This window comes from Hemitrygon akajei, chromosome 10 (genome assembly GCF_048418815.1).
Source record: "Hemitrygon akajei chromosome 10, sHemAka1.3, whole genome shotgun sequence".
NCBI classification, from domain to species: domain Eukaryota; kingdom Metazoa; phylum Chordata; class Chondrichthyes; order Myliobatiformes; family Dasyatidae; genus Hemitrygon; species Hemitrygon akajei.
The window spans coordinates 117,739,866-117,754,400 of NC_133133.1; the positions used below are offsets into that span (position 1 = coordinate 117,739,866).

Here is a 14,535-nt window from a genome sequence, read left to right on the forward strand (position 1 = left end):
TACATGTTGGTTGTTTATTGTGCGCAGTTTTTCATTGATTGTATTGTTTTTCTTTATATTTACTGTGAATGCCCACAAGAAAATTAATCTCAGGGCTGTATATGGTGGCATATGTGTACTTTGATAATAGATTTACTTCGAACATCTAAACCTACTGGTTGAAATCATTCTGGAAGAAAGTTCACCTTAGGCCAGTGGCAAAAAAACTTACAGGTGGCTGAGAATTCTGTCCTTTCACTAGCATCAACAGACTGGTGATGCATTGTATTGCAATCTGATTTCATTCAACAGAAAAAGGAAGCCTTGAGTTGAATTTCCACACAGCTGAGAATTGCCGAAGTCACAACAACTGAGTGTTATGATTGACAAGTGTGATGTCACTTGTCAGGATCCATCTGTGAATGTATTTACAGGTGTCCCCCGCTTTATGCCACTTTGCTTTTACAAAAAACGTACATTAGTAACCTGTTTTCGCATTACAAAGGGGATTTTTGCTTTTTACGAAAATTTTTCCCATATAAATTAATGGTTCTTCGCTTTACGCCATTTTGGCTTAAGAAAGGTATAGTGCAGTGACTCTCCAGATTTAATTGCCTCAAATTATGAACACAAATTAATTAATTTTATGTCAGTTTAGAAACAGACAACACAGGATAAGATTTTTGTTCCTCAGTGTGTGGTAAAATAAAATCTTAATTTACAAATGGGAATTTGAGGGAAGAGACAGAATGGAGAATATTTGCAAACTTCTTAAAACAGTAGATGAAAAGCAACAGCAATAATTTTGTAATGTATTTCTGACTTCCACCTCACTTTCAAGACATACCAAGACACATCAAAATTCAATATATTACTTTTTAAGTGTTATATTCTGTTACTGTCTGTAAATGCTCTTGAACCAGGGAATAACTTCACTTACCCCACTATTGAAATGTTCCCGCAACCTATGGACTCACTTTCAAGAACTCTTCTCATCATGTTCTCAATATTTATTGCTTGCTTGCTTAATTATTTATTCATTCATTCATTCTTTCTTTCTTGTTGTCTTTTGCATACTGGTTGAACATCCAAGCTGGTCTGGTATTTCATGGATTTTATTATGGTTAATGTCCATTTATGGATTTATTGAGTATGTCCGCAAGAAAATGAATCTCGGGGTTGGATATACTGACATATATGTTCTTTGCTAATAATTTTACTTTGAACTTTGTGTTCCCCCCCCCGAAACCTGTGCACCTGGTTTTCTCCCACATTCCAAAGGTGTGTGAGTTAAGGCTATTAAGTTGTAGTTATGCTATGTTGGTGCAGGAAGCATGGTGACGTCCTCAGACTGTATTGGTTGATGATGTAAAATGATGCATTTCACTATGTTTAAAGTACATGCGGCAAATAATGCTAATCTTAATCTTAAGGACAGAATAACCAGTTAGTGGATAGTGAGCTCCTACATTTAGAGTTGTAGAACCAAGCCAACATTCCAATTATATTGAGGAATGATAAAGAATAAAGAAGCTGCTCTTGGACGCAGGTGCATGGAATCTTTAACTGCCACCTGATGCCGTCCAGACTGGAGAGTTTTGAATTATAAGGAGAGACTGGGTCTATTTTTCCTGCAGTGCAAGGGGCTGATCCTATTATTGTGAGGGGAAAATATAAGGCAAATGGCCCCAGAATAGAAGTCTAAAACTAGAAGGTATAGGTTTAAAGTGAGAGGGAAACAATGCGAAGAGCACACAAGGGCAATTTTTTTCACAGGAAGGAGCGGCCAGAGGAAGAGGTAGAGGCAGGTACAATTACGATGTTTGAAACGGCATTTGGCCAGGTAAATTTAAATTTAAATGGGGGATTTAGGGGGATCCCAGCCAATCACAAGTGAATGGGACTAGCTCCTTTCTCGGAATAAACCAGTTCTGTAGAACTCTGACTGGTCTCCTAAACCGCACCTCCGACAGTGTGCAATTCCCTAGAATGACACTGCCAACGTCAGCCTCCAGTTTTAAGACGCCAAAATCCTGAACCGGATACATTTACTGTAAGCGTTAACTTCGACGAGTTACTCAAAGGCAAGATACAGACGAGACGGGTCAGCTTTCCTTACCCTGTGCGGCCTCCGGCGCCGGGTGGACAGGCCCGGGCGGTGGATGGCAATCAGCGGGATGGACCGCCGCAGACTCTAGGGCCGTGGAGTTGTACCTGAGGATAGAGAGACAAGGGATCGGTCAGTAGAGTCCGTGACAGAGGAGGAGAGAAGTCGGCGCCCGGGACCGGGCACTGCTCTCGGTCTCGCTCACCAGTGCTGCGCGTATCCAGGCGGCGGTGGGTCCGGGGCCGGTGCTTCCATGATCACAGGCTGGAAACCGGTTCGTGGGTAGTCGAGCTGGGGAAAGAACAGGGTCGCGCCGGCCTTTCTCTCGTTCTCCGCCGGAACCCCGCTCCTTCAGCCTCTCGTCCGAACAAAGGGGGTGCCTAGTCACTGCGGCAGGGGCTGCCCGGCTCCCTCACCTCCAGAGAGGGGGGAGAGATAACAGAGGACAATTATTAAAAATATCCTAGATATCTTCCTGGAGTAAATAGATTATTTATGAAGTATTAAAGAAATATATCGTGCAATTTCAAACATATGTTACTTAAATGAAATAAAAATACATTTATTATCACCTTTTTTTCAGTGCTTCCCCCTCTCCACGTTGGTGGATTCCCAACGGTTATTCCGTCGCTCAATGGCTTCCTCCGCTGTATTCCGGTTTGGCGGAGCGGGCGTGAAACAATCTCCTCCATCTCTTCCGTCTTACTCCAACCCCCATCAGAAGTAATCTGTTGGTGTGACATAAAGCTGGAAGGCTGCCTAATTATTTAAACCGGTTTTCCGGGATGAATTAATGCCATCTGCTGAGCTGCGGAACCAAGTTGTCGGCGGCGACGTGCCAAGGATGGGCGACGGTTTATGAGCGGCGCACTGTAGTGGGTAGCTGACTGGCTGGAGTGGTGAGTATGAACGGCGTGAGGGTACGTATTCGCAACCCACCGGATCCTAACCAAAGTATCGCACTCTCCGTATTTCTTGGTCGTCTCACGGTGGTCTGCTGGTTGAGTTACTAAATTAAAAGAATTTTGTGCCCCCTATTGATCTGGATCACTTGTGTCCTTCCAGGAAGGTCCTTGCTGTCTTTACCCACATTTCTCTTATATATAAACAAACGTGAAGTCGCCTCTTCACTCACTGCTGAACGATGGCTCTGCCAATGATGTGTACTACTTAAAATGGCAAGAAGTAAACTTTTAAAAAAAACTTTAGCTGTTAGTTAATGCCTCATCACAGGGAGGATATGGAGGTTTTGGAAAGGGTACAGAAGAAGTTCACCAGGTATCAGCTATGAGGAGTGGCTGGACAAATTTGAGTTGTTTTCTCTGAAGTTCATAAAATTATGCGGGGCATGGATGGAGTAGATAGAATCTTTTTCTTAGGGTAGAAATGTCAAATAAGGGTATGCATTTAAGAGGAGAGGGGAGAGGTTTAAGGGAGATGTGTAGAGTAAGTATTTACAGAGTAGTAGATGCTTGGAATGGGCTCTTGGAGTAGTGGTGGAAGCAGATATGACAGTGCCGTTTAAGAGGTTTTTAGACAAACGCATGACTATGTGGAGAATGGAGGGATATAGATCATGTACAGGCAGAAGTGATTCAGTTTAATTTGATTTTGTGTTTTGCACAGACATCTATGTTTGAAGGGCCTATTTCTGTGCTATACTGATTGATCTTTCCCTTGGAAAAGTGGGCGAAACCCCAAGCCATGACAGAAGGAGTTCTTAAGAGTGCCTGAAAAGACTGCAAGAGATTCTGAATAAATTGGAAGCAGTGTTGGCTGTCCCTTCAGAGGCTTTGGTGTGTATCATTGGTGTCATCCACGCTTGAGGTGTTACTCTCAACTTTACATCCATGGGATTTGGGATGTTACTAGCAAGGCTGAAATTTATCCAACATCCTTATTGGTTGCTAAGAACCAACCAATTTGAGACTTGAGTTTGGTATGGACCAGATGGAGAGGTGTAATTATCTTTCCTTGTGAGGGTGGGGGGAAGTGTGGGTCACTGACATTTCATCGATTTTTGTGGTGCTGAGAGATGCTAACCTCTTTATCTAGATTTAATTATTTGAATTTAAATTTTCCACCTGCAGTTGAAATTGGGATTGATTTATTATTGTCACATGTACTGAGACACAGTGAAATCTTTTGTTTGTGTGTCATTCAGACAGCTCATTCCATACAAAAGTATATTGAGATGGTATAAGAAGAAAATGCTTAATGTCTGATCAGTGGCTCTTCATTCTTAATACTACTTTAAAAATTTAATAAACTTGATAACCATACTCCAAGTAAACAGAAACAAAAATGCACATGCAACATTTGGAAGGTCTTAGACAGCATTGGTGGGGGTGAGGAATGAGAAAGAAAACTAATACTTCAGCCTGAATGCTTAGTCAGAACTTGAGTTAACATTTAGGTGTGGACTCTTCAGCAGAACTAGAAAATGTAATGAACAAATGATTTTAAAAGGGCTGTTGGAAGATAAACTGAATGAATTGTAAAGTATCTTAAATGTAAGCAAGGAAATGATCTAAACAACATCTAATCTGCCTGGACAACATGGGACGATGATGTAATAACAGGGATTATGTTCCCTTAAACATTTCATCCTTCACCCTTAACTCGACCTCTAGTTCTAGTCTCACCAAACTTCAATGGAAAAAGCTTGCTGGCATTTACTGTTATCTATGCCTCTCATAATTTTGTATACCTTTGTTAAATCTCCCCTCATTATTTTATGCTCCAGGGAATAAAGTTCTAACTTTATTAGTTGATAAGAAGGAGAGGGTTTATAACAAAATAATGTTTATGGTATATTTGCATCAGATTGTTTTAATCCCATAAGAAGGAATAAGTAACTATTGAAATGATAACTCTTTACAAACCATAAAATCCAATGTAAAATTCACAGACGACATGTAAAACAAAATAAACAGGTTGGGGTGTAGGGCAGGAATAGAATATAGAGCCATAGAACATCACAGCACAGAAACAGGCCTTTTGGTCCTTCTTGGCTGTGCCGAACCATTTTCTGCCTAGTCCCACTGACCTGCACCTGGGCCATATCCCTCCAAACGCCTCGCATCCATATACCTGTCCAAGTTTTTCTTAAATGTCAGAAGTGAGCCCGCATTCACCACTTCATCTGGCAGCTCATTCCATACTCCCACCACTCTCTGCATGAAGAAGCCCCCCCTAATGTTCCCTTTAAACTTTTCCCCCTTCACCCTTAACCCATGACCTCTGGTTTTTTCCTCCCCTATCCTGAGTGGAAAAAGCCTGCTTGCATTCACTCTATCTATACCCATCATAATTTTATACACCACTTTCAAATCACCCCTCATTCTCCTACGCTCCAGGGAATAAAGTCCTAACCTATTCAACCTTTCTCTGTAACTCAGTTTCTCAAGTCCTGGTAACATCCTTGTAAACCTTCTCTGCACTCTTTCAACCTTACTAATATCCTTCCTGTAATTAGGTGACCAAAACTGCACACAATACTCCAAATTCGGTCTCATCAATGTCTTATACAACCTCACCATTACATTCCAACTCTTATACTCAATACTTTGATTTATAAAGGCCAATGTACCAAAAGCTCTCTTTACGACCCTATCCACCTGTGATGCCACTTTTAGGGAATTATGTATCTGTACTCCCAGATCCCTCTGTTCTACTGCACTTCTCAGTGTCCTACCGTTTACCTTGTATGTTCTACCTTGGTTTGACCTTCTGAAGTGCCATACCTCACACTTGTCCGCATTAAACTCCATCTGCCATTTTTCAGCCCATTCCTCCAACTGGTCCAAATCCCTCTGCAAGCTTTGAAAACCTTCCTCACTGTCCACTACACCTCCAATCTTTGTATCATCAACAAATTTGCTGATCCAATTTGTCACATTATCATCCAGATCATTGATATAGATGACAAATAACAATGGACCTAGCACTGATCCCTATGGCACACCACTAGTCACAGGCCTCCACTCAGAGTAGCAATCCTCCACTACCACTCTCTGGCTTCTTCCATTGAGCCAATGTCTAATCCAATTTACTACCTCTCCATGTATACCTAGCGACTGAATCTTCCTGACTAACCTCCCATGCGGAACTTTGTCAATGGCCTTACTAAAGTCCATGTATACAATATCCACTGCCTTCCCTTCATCCACTTTCCTGGTAACTTCCTTGAAAAACTCTAATTGATTGGTTAAACATGACCTACCACGCACAAAGCTATACTGACTTTTTCTAATAACTCCCTGTCTATCCAAATACTTGTAGAGCCTATCTCTTAGTATTCCTTCCAATAATTTACCTACTACCGATGTCAAACTTACCGGCCTATAATTTCCCAGCTTACTTTTTGAGTCTTTTTTAAACAATGGAACTACATGAGCTATCCTCCAATCCTCTGGCACCTGACCCGTGGATATCGACATTTTAAATATTTCTGCCAGGGCCCCTGCAATTTCAACACTAGTCTCCTTCAAGGTCCGAGGGGATACCCTGTCAGGTCCTGGGGATTTATCTGCTCTGATTTACCTCAAGACAGCAAGCTCCTCCTCCTCTTTAATCTGTATAAGTTCCATGACCTCCCTACTTGTTTGCCTTGTTTCCATAGACTCAATCCCAGTTTCCTTAGTAAATACAGATGCAAAAAACCCATTTAATATCTCTCCCATTTCTTTTGGTTCCATACATAGCCGACCACTCTGATCTTCAAGAGGACCAATTTGTCAAAGTTTATGTGGAAACTTGTTTGGATCAAAACCACCAATCCAGACACATGTTGGGCTGTTTTAGGGAATCAGAATCAGATTTAATCATTGGCATATGTCATGAGATGTGTTAACTTTACAGTAGCAGTACCATGTAATGCATGATAAATAAATATAGAGAAAGAAAAACTAAGTTAAGTATATATAGTTGCAACAAATAGTTTATGAACCCTTTGCAATTACCTGGTTTTCTGCATTAATTACTCATAAAATGTGGTCTGATCTTCATCTAAGTCACAATAATAGACAAACACAATCTGCCTAAACTAATAATACACAAACATTTGTACTTTTCATGTCTTTATCATTGTTTAATCATTCACAGTCTAGGCTGGAAAAAGTATGTGAGCCCTTTTATTTAATAACTGGTAGAACCTCCTTTAGCAGCAATAACCTGCACCAATTGTTTCCTGTAGCTGCTGATCAGACTTGCACAATGGCAAGGAGGAATTTTAGACCATTCCTCCTTACAAAACTGTTTCAGTTCATCAATATTTCTGGGATACCTTGCATAAACAGCTGTCTTTAGGTCATGCAACAGCATCTCAATTGGGTTAAGGTCTGGACTCTGACTTGACCATTCCAAAACATGAATTTTCTTATTTTTAAGCAATTCTGTTGTTGATTCACTCTTGTTTTCAAATCATTGTCTCGTTGCATTCTCCAACTTTTATTATGCTTCAGGCTATAGACCACTACCCTGACATTCTCCTGTAAAATGTCTTGATACAATTTTGAATTCATTGCTCTCTCAACGATTGCAAGCTGTCCAGGCCCTGAGGTAGCAAAGCAGCTCCAATCCATGTTGCTCCTTCCACCATGCTTCACAGTTGGGATGAGGTTTTGGTGTTGGTGTGCAGTGCCCTTTTTCCTCCAATGTGCATTTCTGCCAAAATGTTCAACTTTTGTCTCATCTGTCCACAACTTTGTGGAACATCCAGGTGGTATTTTGAAAACTTTGAGACATGCAGCAATGTTTTATTTGGAGAGCAGTGGTTTCCTGTGTGGTGTCCTTCTGTGAACACCATTCTTGTTCAGTTGTTTTTTTAGAGTGGACACATGAACAAGTTCAATAGGTTTCAGGTCTTTTGCTATTACCCTTGGGTTCTTTTTCAACTCCTTCAACATTGCACATTGTGCTCTTGGTGTGATCTTTGCCCACACCTAGGAAGAGTAGCAACAGTACGGAGTTTCCTCCATTTGTAGATAATTTCTCTTTACTGTGGACTGGTGAACACTCAGGTCTTTAGAAATGCTTTTGTAGCCTTTTCTAGCTTCATGCATCTCTACAATTCTTCTAAGGTCCTGTGAAAGCTGTTTAGATCCAGACATGGTGCTCATAAACAGATCTTTCTTGAGAAGAGCAGGCTCTGTCAGTAACCTGACTTTGTGTGCCTTTTTTATAGGGCAGGGCACCTCTACAACCCACACCTCCAATCTCATCTCATTGATTAGAACACCTGACTCCAAACTAGAACACCTGACTCCAAACTAGAACACCTGACTCCAAACAGCTTTTGTAGAAGGCCCCAGATACTTTTTTTGAATCTAGACTGATTGTTTAAATGGTGTACTCAGTATTGACGGGAAGCTGTACAATTATTTTTGTGTTATTAGTTTAGGCAGATTGTTTGTCTATTATTGTGACTTAGATGAAGATCAGACCACATTTTATGAGTAATTATTGTTGAAAACTAGGTAATTGCAAAGGGTTCACAAACTTTTTTTGAAACTATATGATTATTAACTAGTTAAGTTAAAATAATTAGTGCAAAAAACAGAAATAAAAAAAGTAGTGAGGTGGTGTTCATGGTTCAATGACCGTTTAGAAATCTGATGGCAGAGGGGAAGAAGCTGTTCCTGAATTACTGAGTGTGTGCCTTCAGGTTTCTGTACCTCTTTCCTGATGGTAACATTGTGAAGAGGGCATGTCCTGTGTGGGTGGGGATCCTTAACGATGGATGCCACCTTCTGAGGGTACAGCTACTGGAAGATGTCTTGGATACTATGGAGGCTGGTACCCATGATGGAGCTGACTAATTTTACAAGTTTCTGCAACTTATTTCGATCTTCTGCAGTAGCCCCTATACCAGATGGCGATGCAGCCAGTCAGAATGCTCTCCACAGTATATTTGTAGAAGTTTTTGAGTGTTTTAGTTAACAAACCAAATTTCCTCAAACTCTTAATGAAATATATCTGCTGTTGTGCCTTCTTTATAGCTGCATCGATTATGTTGAGACCTGGTTAGGGCCTCAGAGATATTAACACCCAAGAACTTGAAATTGCTCAGTCTTTCCACTTCTGATCCCTCTTTGAGGAATGGTTTGTGTTCCCTTGTCTTGCCCTTCCTGAAGTCTACAATCAACTCTTTGGTCTTGTTGCTGTTGATTGCAAGGTGTTGCTGTGACACCACCACCTGAAATTCTGATAACAATGATTGTATTATCAGCAAATTTATAGAAGGAGTTTGAGCTATGTCTAGCCACACAGTCATGGGTGTGGAGAGAGTAGATTAGTGGGCTGAGCATGCATCTCTGAGGAGCACCAGTGTTAATTCTCAGCAAGGTGGAGGTGTTATTTCTAATCTGCATAGATTGTGGTCTTCTGGTTGGAAAGTCGAGGATCCAGTTGCAGAGGGAGGTATGGAGGCCTAGGTTCTTTAGCTTTTTGATCTGGACCGTAGGAATGATGGTGTTAAATGCTGAGGTATAGTCACTAAACAGCATCCTGACAGAGGTATTTGCATTGTCCAGGTGATCCAAGGCTGTGTGGAGAGCCATTGAGATCGTGTTTGCTGTAGACCTTTTGTGGTGATAGGCAAATCGCGGTGGATCGAGGTCCTTCCTGAGACAGGTGTTGATTCTAGTCATGGCCAACCTCTCAAAGCATTTCATCCCTGTAGATGTGAGTGCTACTAGATGATAGGCATTGGGGCATCTCATGCTGCTCTTCTTGGGCATTGGTATAATTGTTGCTTTTTTTAAGCTGGTAGGAAGTTTTGACCATAGCAATGAGAGATTGAAAATGTCTTTGAATACCCCCATCAGTTGGTTGGCACAGGTTTTTTGAGCCTAACCTGGTACTCCACCAGGCCCTGTTGCCTTGTGAGGGTTCACCCTCTGGGAAGACAGCCCAACATTGTCCTGTGAGACAGAGATCACAGGGTCTTCGGATGCTGCAGGGATCCTCTTAGCTGTAGTTTTATTCTGCCTTTCAAAGTGAGCATACAGGGCATTGAGCTCATCTGGTAGTGAAGCATCACTGCCATTCATGAGGTTAGAGTTTGCTTTGTAGGAAGTAATGCCTGCAAATCCTGCCAGAGTTGATGTGCATTTGATATTGCCTCTAACCTTTCCTGGAATTGTTTTTTGGCTCTTGAAGTAGCCCTCTGTGAGTCATATCTGGTTTTCTCATACAGACTGGAATTGTCAGACGTAAATGCCATTGATCTAGCTCTCAGCAGACTATGAACCACCTGGTTCATCCACGGATTCATAGCATTATGTTTCATTTATGCGCTGGACACTCTATGTAACTTGTACTTGCCATATTGAATAAACATTTTTGTGGGGAGGAAGAGTGCAAATGTATTTACATTATTTTATCTGAATTTATTTTCTGTAATAGGTAGATTACATCTGTTAATTGCAGTGTAATTTGAGCACAGTTGTCAATTAATAATGTGTAATCTAATGTTTATATCACAGCTCTCAGCATTACTAAGGGGACTTTTGTGATCAAGTAAAGATGCCAGCGGGAGTATCCTGGCCCCGTTACTTAATGTTGTTGGGAACAAGCATTCTGACAATGTTTGCAGGAGCAGAAGTAGTGCACAGATACTACAGACCAGATTTGGTGAGTGAGAACTCACAAATTCTGTTTCTCACCTAATTTTGTATCCTTTACTTTAATATTCTTTGATTGGTGAGCAGGGTGCAGGCAACTTCATCTTGGGTCTGCGCTAATACTGCAGTTAGCTTGCCTCTAGGATGTGGACTCCTTAGTTGTTTTCCAGTTTTAATTTTCATGTCCTGCAGCCTTTATTATCTGCAATAGAGGGCTCTAATGTTTCTCGACTCATGGTTAAGTTTGAGAAGCTTATGTAACCCTCAGGCTCAGCCAGCCTGTGGTCGTCTAGGGGAGAACAGCCTCTGGCCCTGCCAAAATGAGAAATTTTGTTTGTGTGGATGATGTGTGTGTTGCCCACACTGCAAAATATCAAACTGTATACAATATGCGATTAAACGATTTAATGATTTAACTTTATAATTCTTCATTTCACTATGTGGTTAGTAAAGAAACAAAAAAACGGGGTCTATTCTCATGAAACAGTCTATTGCACAATGTTGGAGCTCACTGTTCATTCATTTGTTCCCGTTGACCTCTGAGCGTAGAGCCCTCAGACCCTTGCTCCTCAGTCCACTTCGTCTGGTGGTCTACCAACTCTCTCCATTCGCGTCCTCTCTCCCCGACGGAAAAACCTTGAAATCCCAGCTCCCAGACACACGAAAAAGAACAACATCCCCTCATTGGCTAACATGCCCCATTATCTCAAGTCATAACCCAAACATTGCTGCTACAGAGAAACCATTACCTTAGCGGTAGAACGTTACATAGAAGCCATTACGTTAGCCTTAGCAGTGAAACCTTACAGCGTGTTACACTTATTTTCAGGGTGTGCACTGAATCCATGATCTCTTTGTTGTGAGCTCTGATACAAGTTCTGGCTGTAGTCTCACCCAACCTCAATGATCTAAGAACTGCACGCAATACTCCAAGTATGGCCTCACTGATGTCTTGTACATCTTCAACATAATACCCCAACTCCTGTACTCAATATTCTAAGTTATGAAGACCAACATGCCACAAGCTCTCTATGATCCTATCAATCTGTGACACCAGTTTCAAGGAATTATGCATCAGTATTGGTAGATCCTTTACCAAGGTATTTTGTAAATCTGGGTAATTTGGGAACAGAGGAGTGGTGCTTTTTGAGTATCTGGAAGCAGTGGGGAAAGTAGGTGATTAATTGCTGTTGCAAAATCTGTCCCATCAAATCAGAAGATCATTGGCAAAGTTAAGTGAAATCAAATGATTCATTACAGTTAAAGGATAATTACTTTAGGGGCAGCATGGTATTACAACATTGGTGACCTGGGTTAAATTCCCATTGCCGTCTGTGTGTTCTCCTCATGACTGTATGGATTTCCTCTAGGTGCTCTGGTTTCCTCCCATATTCCAAAGATGTAGAGATTAGTAGGTTTTTGGGTCACATGGGTGTAATTGGGCAGGGTGGACTTGTTGGGTTGGAAGAGCCTGTTACTGTGCTGGATCTCTAAATAAAATAAAAATAGTGTTAAAAATATGGATTCATTTTTATTTATTCAGCAGTTTTTAGATATTTTTCTGAACTCATTTGTCTGTTCTGCTTCTGTTCCCTGCTAAACTTTATAATTCCCTATTTTTATTTTTAGAGTATACCAGAAATTCCACCCAAACCAGGTGAACTTAAAACAGAGCTTCTTGGACTCAAAGATAAAATCCAGACTCATAACTCTGAAAAACACTGAAGGAAACAAAGCAAGAAGACCCATTCTCATAAAATATATAAACGACAGCTAAAGAGATTGACCCAAAAATAATTCACCATACATCCATCTTTGGATTACAGATTCTTAACACCTGTTGTCCACTCATCCTGACCAGTGATGTGTTAAAAGGACACAAATAGATTTGAAGTCTATGATTGTACCCTGAAATTGTAATCCTTATAGCAGATTTATTAATATGAACAAAATTGTATATACTTGATGTGACCTAAAGTGACTCTTAATGCAAACACCAACTTGGTTAATTGAATTAATCTAATGTAAACTTTATGATATTAATATTCTTGTGCAGATGTTAACTAGAATCCATGGTATTGTGGGGAGATGCAATGTAAATATATACATTTTCTACTGAAGCCAAATCTGATTAAGATAGCACTAACTAAATATGTACTTTATGAGGTCATTTTTGTTGAGGTCACAAATTTTCCTTGAGTGTACATTGCTACAAATAAATGTAATTGAACTTGAGCATATTTGTTTTTGTTCAAGGTTGCTGATTACATTGGTTTGTTTGTAGTTACTGCTACTTCTGGCACTTGCCTGGCATCATCCAGAATCCTTTATTTGCTCCAAGATGAAACTGGCAAATGTCTGAAGCAGCTATATTGATGTCAAAATTCAAGATTCAAATTTTTATACTTAAACCACGCTTTTAATGTGACCTGTAAACAGGGTTACAAGAGCTTTGAATTGTCTTGCGTTGAACAGTCTATCACAAGGCTGGTGACTATGATGAGCTATGTCTTCGGGTTGGGAAAATGAGATTTGGATAACCAGAATCATTGACAACCCTGAGCCTTGAGTTCAGGATGACACTGACAACTCTGATGATAGCAAAGATCTAAGCCTGTAAGTCAAGGGCTGACAGCCATTCCTGTAATACTGTGAGAGAGTGGGTGGATGGATGGGGAGGAAAGGAGCTGGTTTTGCTATTGTTCTATGGAACATTGTGGACATGACATTGGCACCAGAATGTTTGGGCACACTTACAGGCTACTCCCACCACTTCCTTAGGTTTTGTTATGTTAATGCAAATGATCCATTTCACTGTATGTTTTGATGTACATATGATATGAATCAGAATCTGTCAGCCAATTATTTGGAATATGAGGCAATGTGCTGCTTTGGGCTCAGTGAAGAGCTGAATGTTTCTAACAATAATTCATTCAGAAAATCCATTTATGTAAGAACCAGGCAAATCACACCAAATCTTGTTGTGATGTAAAAAAATCAAACTTCACTTTAGAAGTCAAATTCACTTAAAATTATTGGAGGATATGGACATTAAATACAAATTCTATCTCTACTCCTGACCTAAGAAGTCAACTGAACAGATCATCACATACGATGAGCACGGGAGACTTAATGGAATATTAAACAAAAAGGGCTTTTACAATAACCTACTTAGACCAGTGATTTAAAAAAAATCTAGGTTTGTATTAATTACTTGAATTTAAATTACCCAGCTTCCTTCATAGGAGTTGAACCCCTGCATGTTAACTACTTATTCACTGAGCTAAAATAAAGCTGGTAATCACCATTAGACCCTATACACAATGAAATCACTGAGCTTCATCTGTACTTTTGCCACTCAGCAATCTGAGTGTTATCTGAAGTGTCTAGCAAGGCTAAGATGTGTTATAGTCATACAAAAAGCAGAATACACCACCTGGCATCAAGTTATATACTAGATTAAAAGGCAAACATCGCCCAATCATGTGATCATTAACTGTACTAAAAAAGGGTATCAGTCAGGCTAATTATCATTGACATATCAAATTTATTCTGCAGTAACAGTAGTGCAATACATACATTAATGTAAACTAAGCCTTATAGCATGATATAGCTTCATTGAGACTGAATCAGTAAAGTCAATGCAGAGAGAATGTTTTCCTATTGCCAAGAATATTAGCTCTTGGGAATTGTTTATTGCATTCCCACACCTAAAGGCTCAGGACCAATCTATATATCTGCAAAGAGGGAAATTGGATGTGGCAAATCTTTGCTATAAGCAAATATGCTTTTACAATCACTCTAGAGCAAGCAAGTATATTT

The 14,535-nt window shown here is 40.3% G+C and overlaps 2 protein-coding genes across 9 annotated transcripts in view; one reads left to right on the forward strand and one right to left on the reverse strand.

Moving 5' to 3' along the window:
* The window catches only part of LOC140734611 (G/T mismatch-specific thymine DNA glycosylase-like), a 40,043-nt gene extending 37,557 nt beyond the window's left edge, over window positions 1-2,486 (reverse strand). The window contains exons 1-2 of one of the 2 annotated variants that reach the window (XM_073058822.1): window positions 2,292-2,486; window positions 2,099-2,193 (exon numbers count right to left, since the gene is read on the reverse strand). In XM_073058822.1, the coding sequence (XP_072914923.1) occupies window positions 2,099-2,193; window positions 2,292-2,341 (145 nt within the window). In that variant the 5' untranslated portion in view covers window positions 2,342-2,486. The remainder of the gene's footprint in view (window positions 1-2,098; window positions 2,194-2,291) is intronic. The other variant, XM_073058823.1, reaches the window with a different exon arrangement.
* Window positions 1,909-12,948, forward strand: uqcc6 (ubiquinol-cytochrome c reductase complex assembly factor 6). Of its 7 annotated transcripts, none has more exons than XR_012100575.1 (5): window positions 1,909-2,218; window positions 2,670-3,006; window positions 3,713-3,882; window positions 10,576-10,723; window positions 12,343-12,948. XR_012100575.1 is itself a non-coding variant. In XM_073058824.1 (5 exons), exons 4-5 carry the CDS (start codon window positions 10,616-10,618, stop codon window positions 12,436-12,438), a joined length of 204 nt encoding a protein of 67 aa, XP_072914925.1. In that variant the 5' UTR covers window positions 1,921-2,218; window positions 2,670-2,985; window positions 3,713-3,882; window positions 10,576-10,615; the 3' UTR covers window positions 12,439-12,948. The 7 variants fall into 7 exon arrangements, 5 of the variants coding, with proteins under 5 accessions (XP_072914930.1, XP_072914925.1, XP_072914927.1 ...); XR_012100574.1 differs by having other exon boundaries at window positions 1,919-2,032; window positions 2,670-2,985; XM_073058824.1 differs by having other exon boundaries at window positions 1,921-2,218; window positions 2,670-2,985.
* The last annotated feature ends 1,587 nt before the right edge of the window (window positions 12,949-14,535 follow it).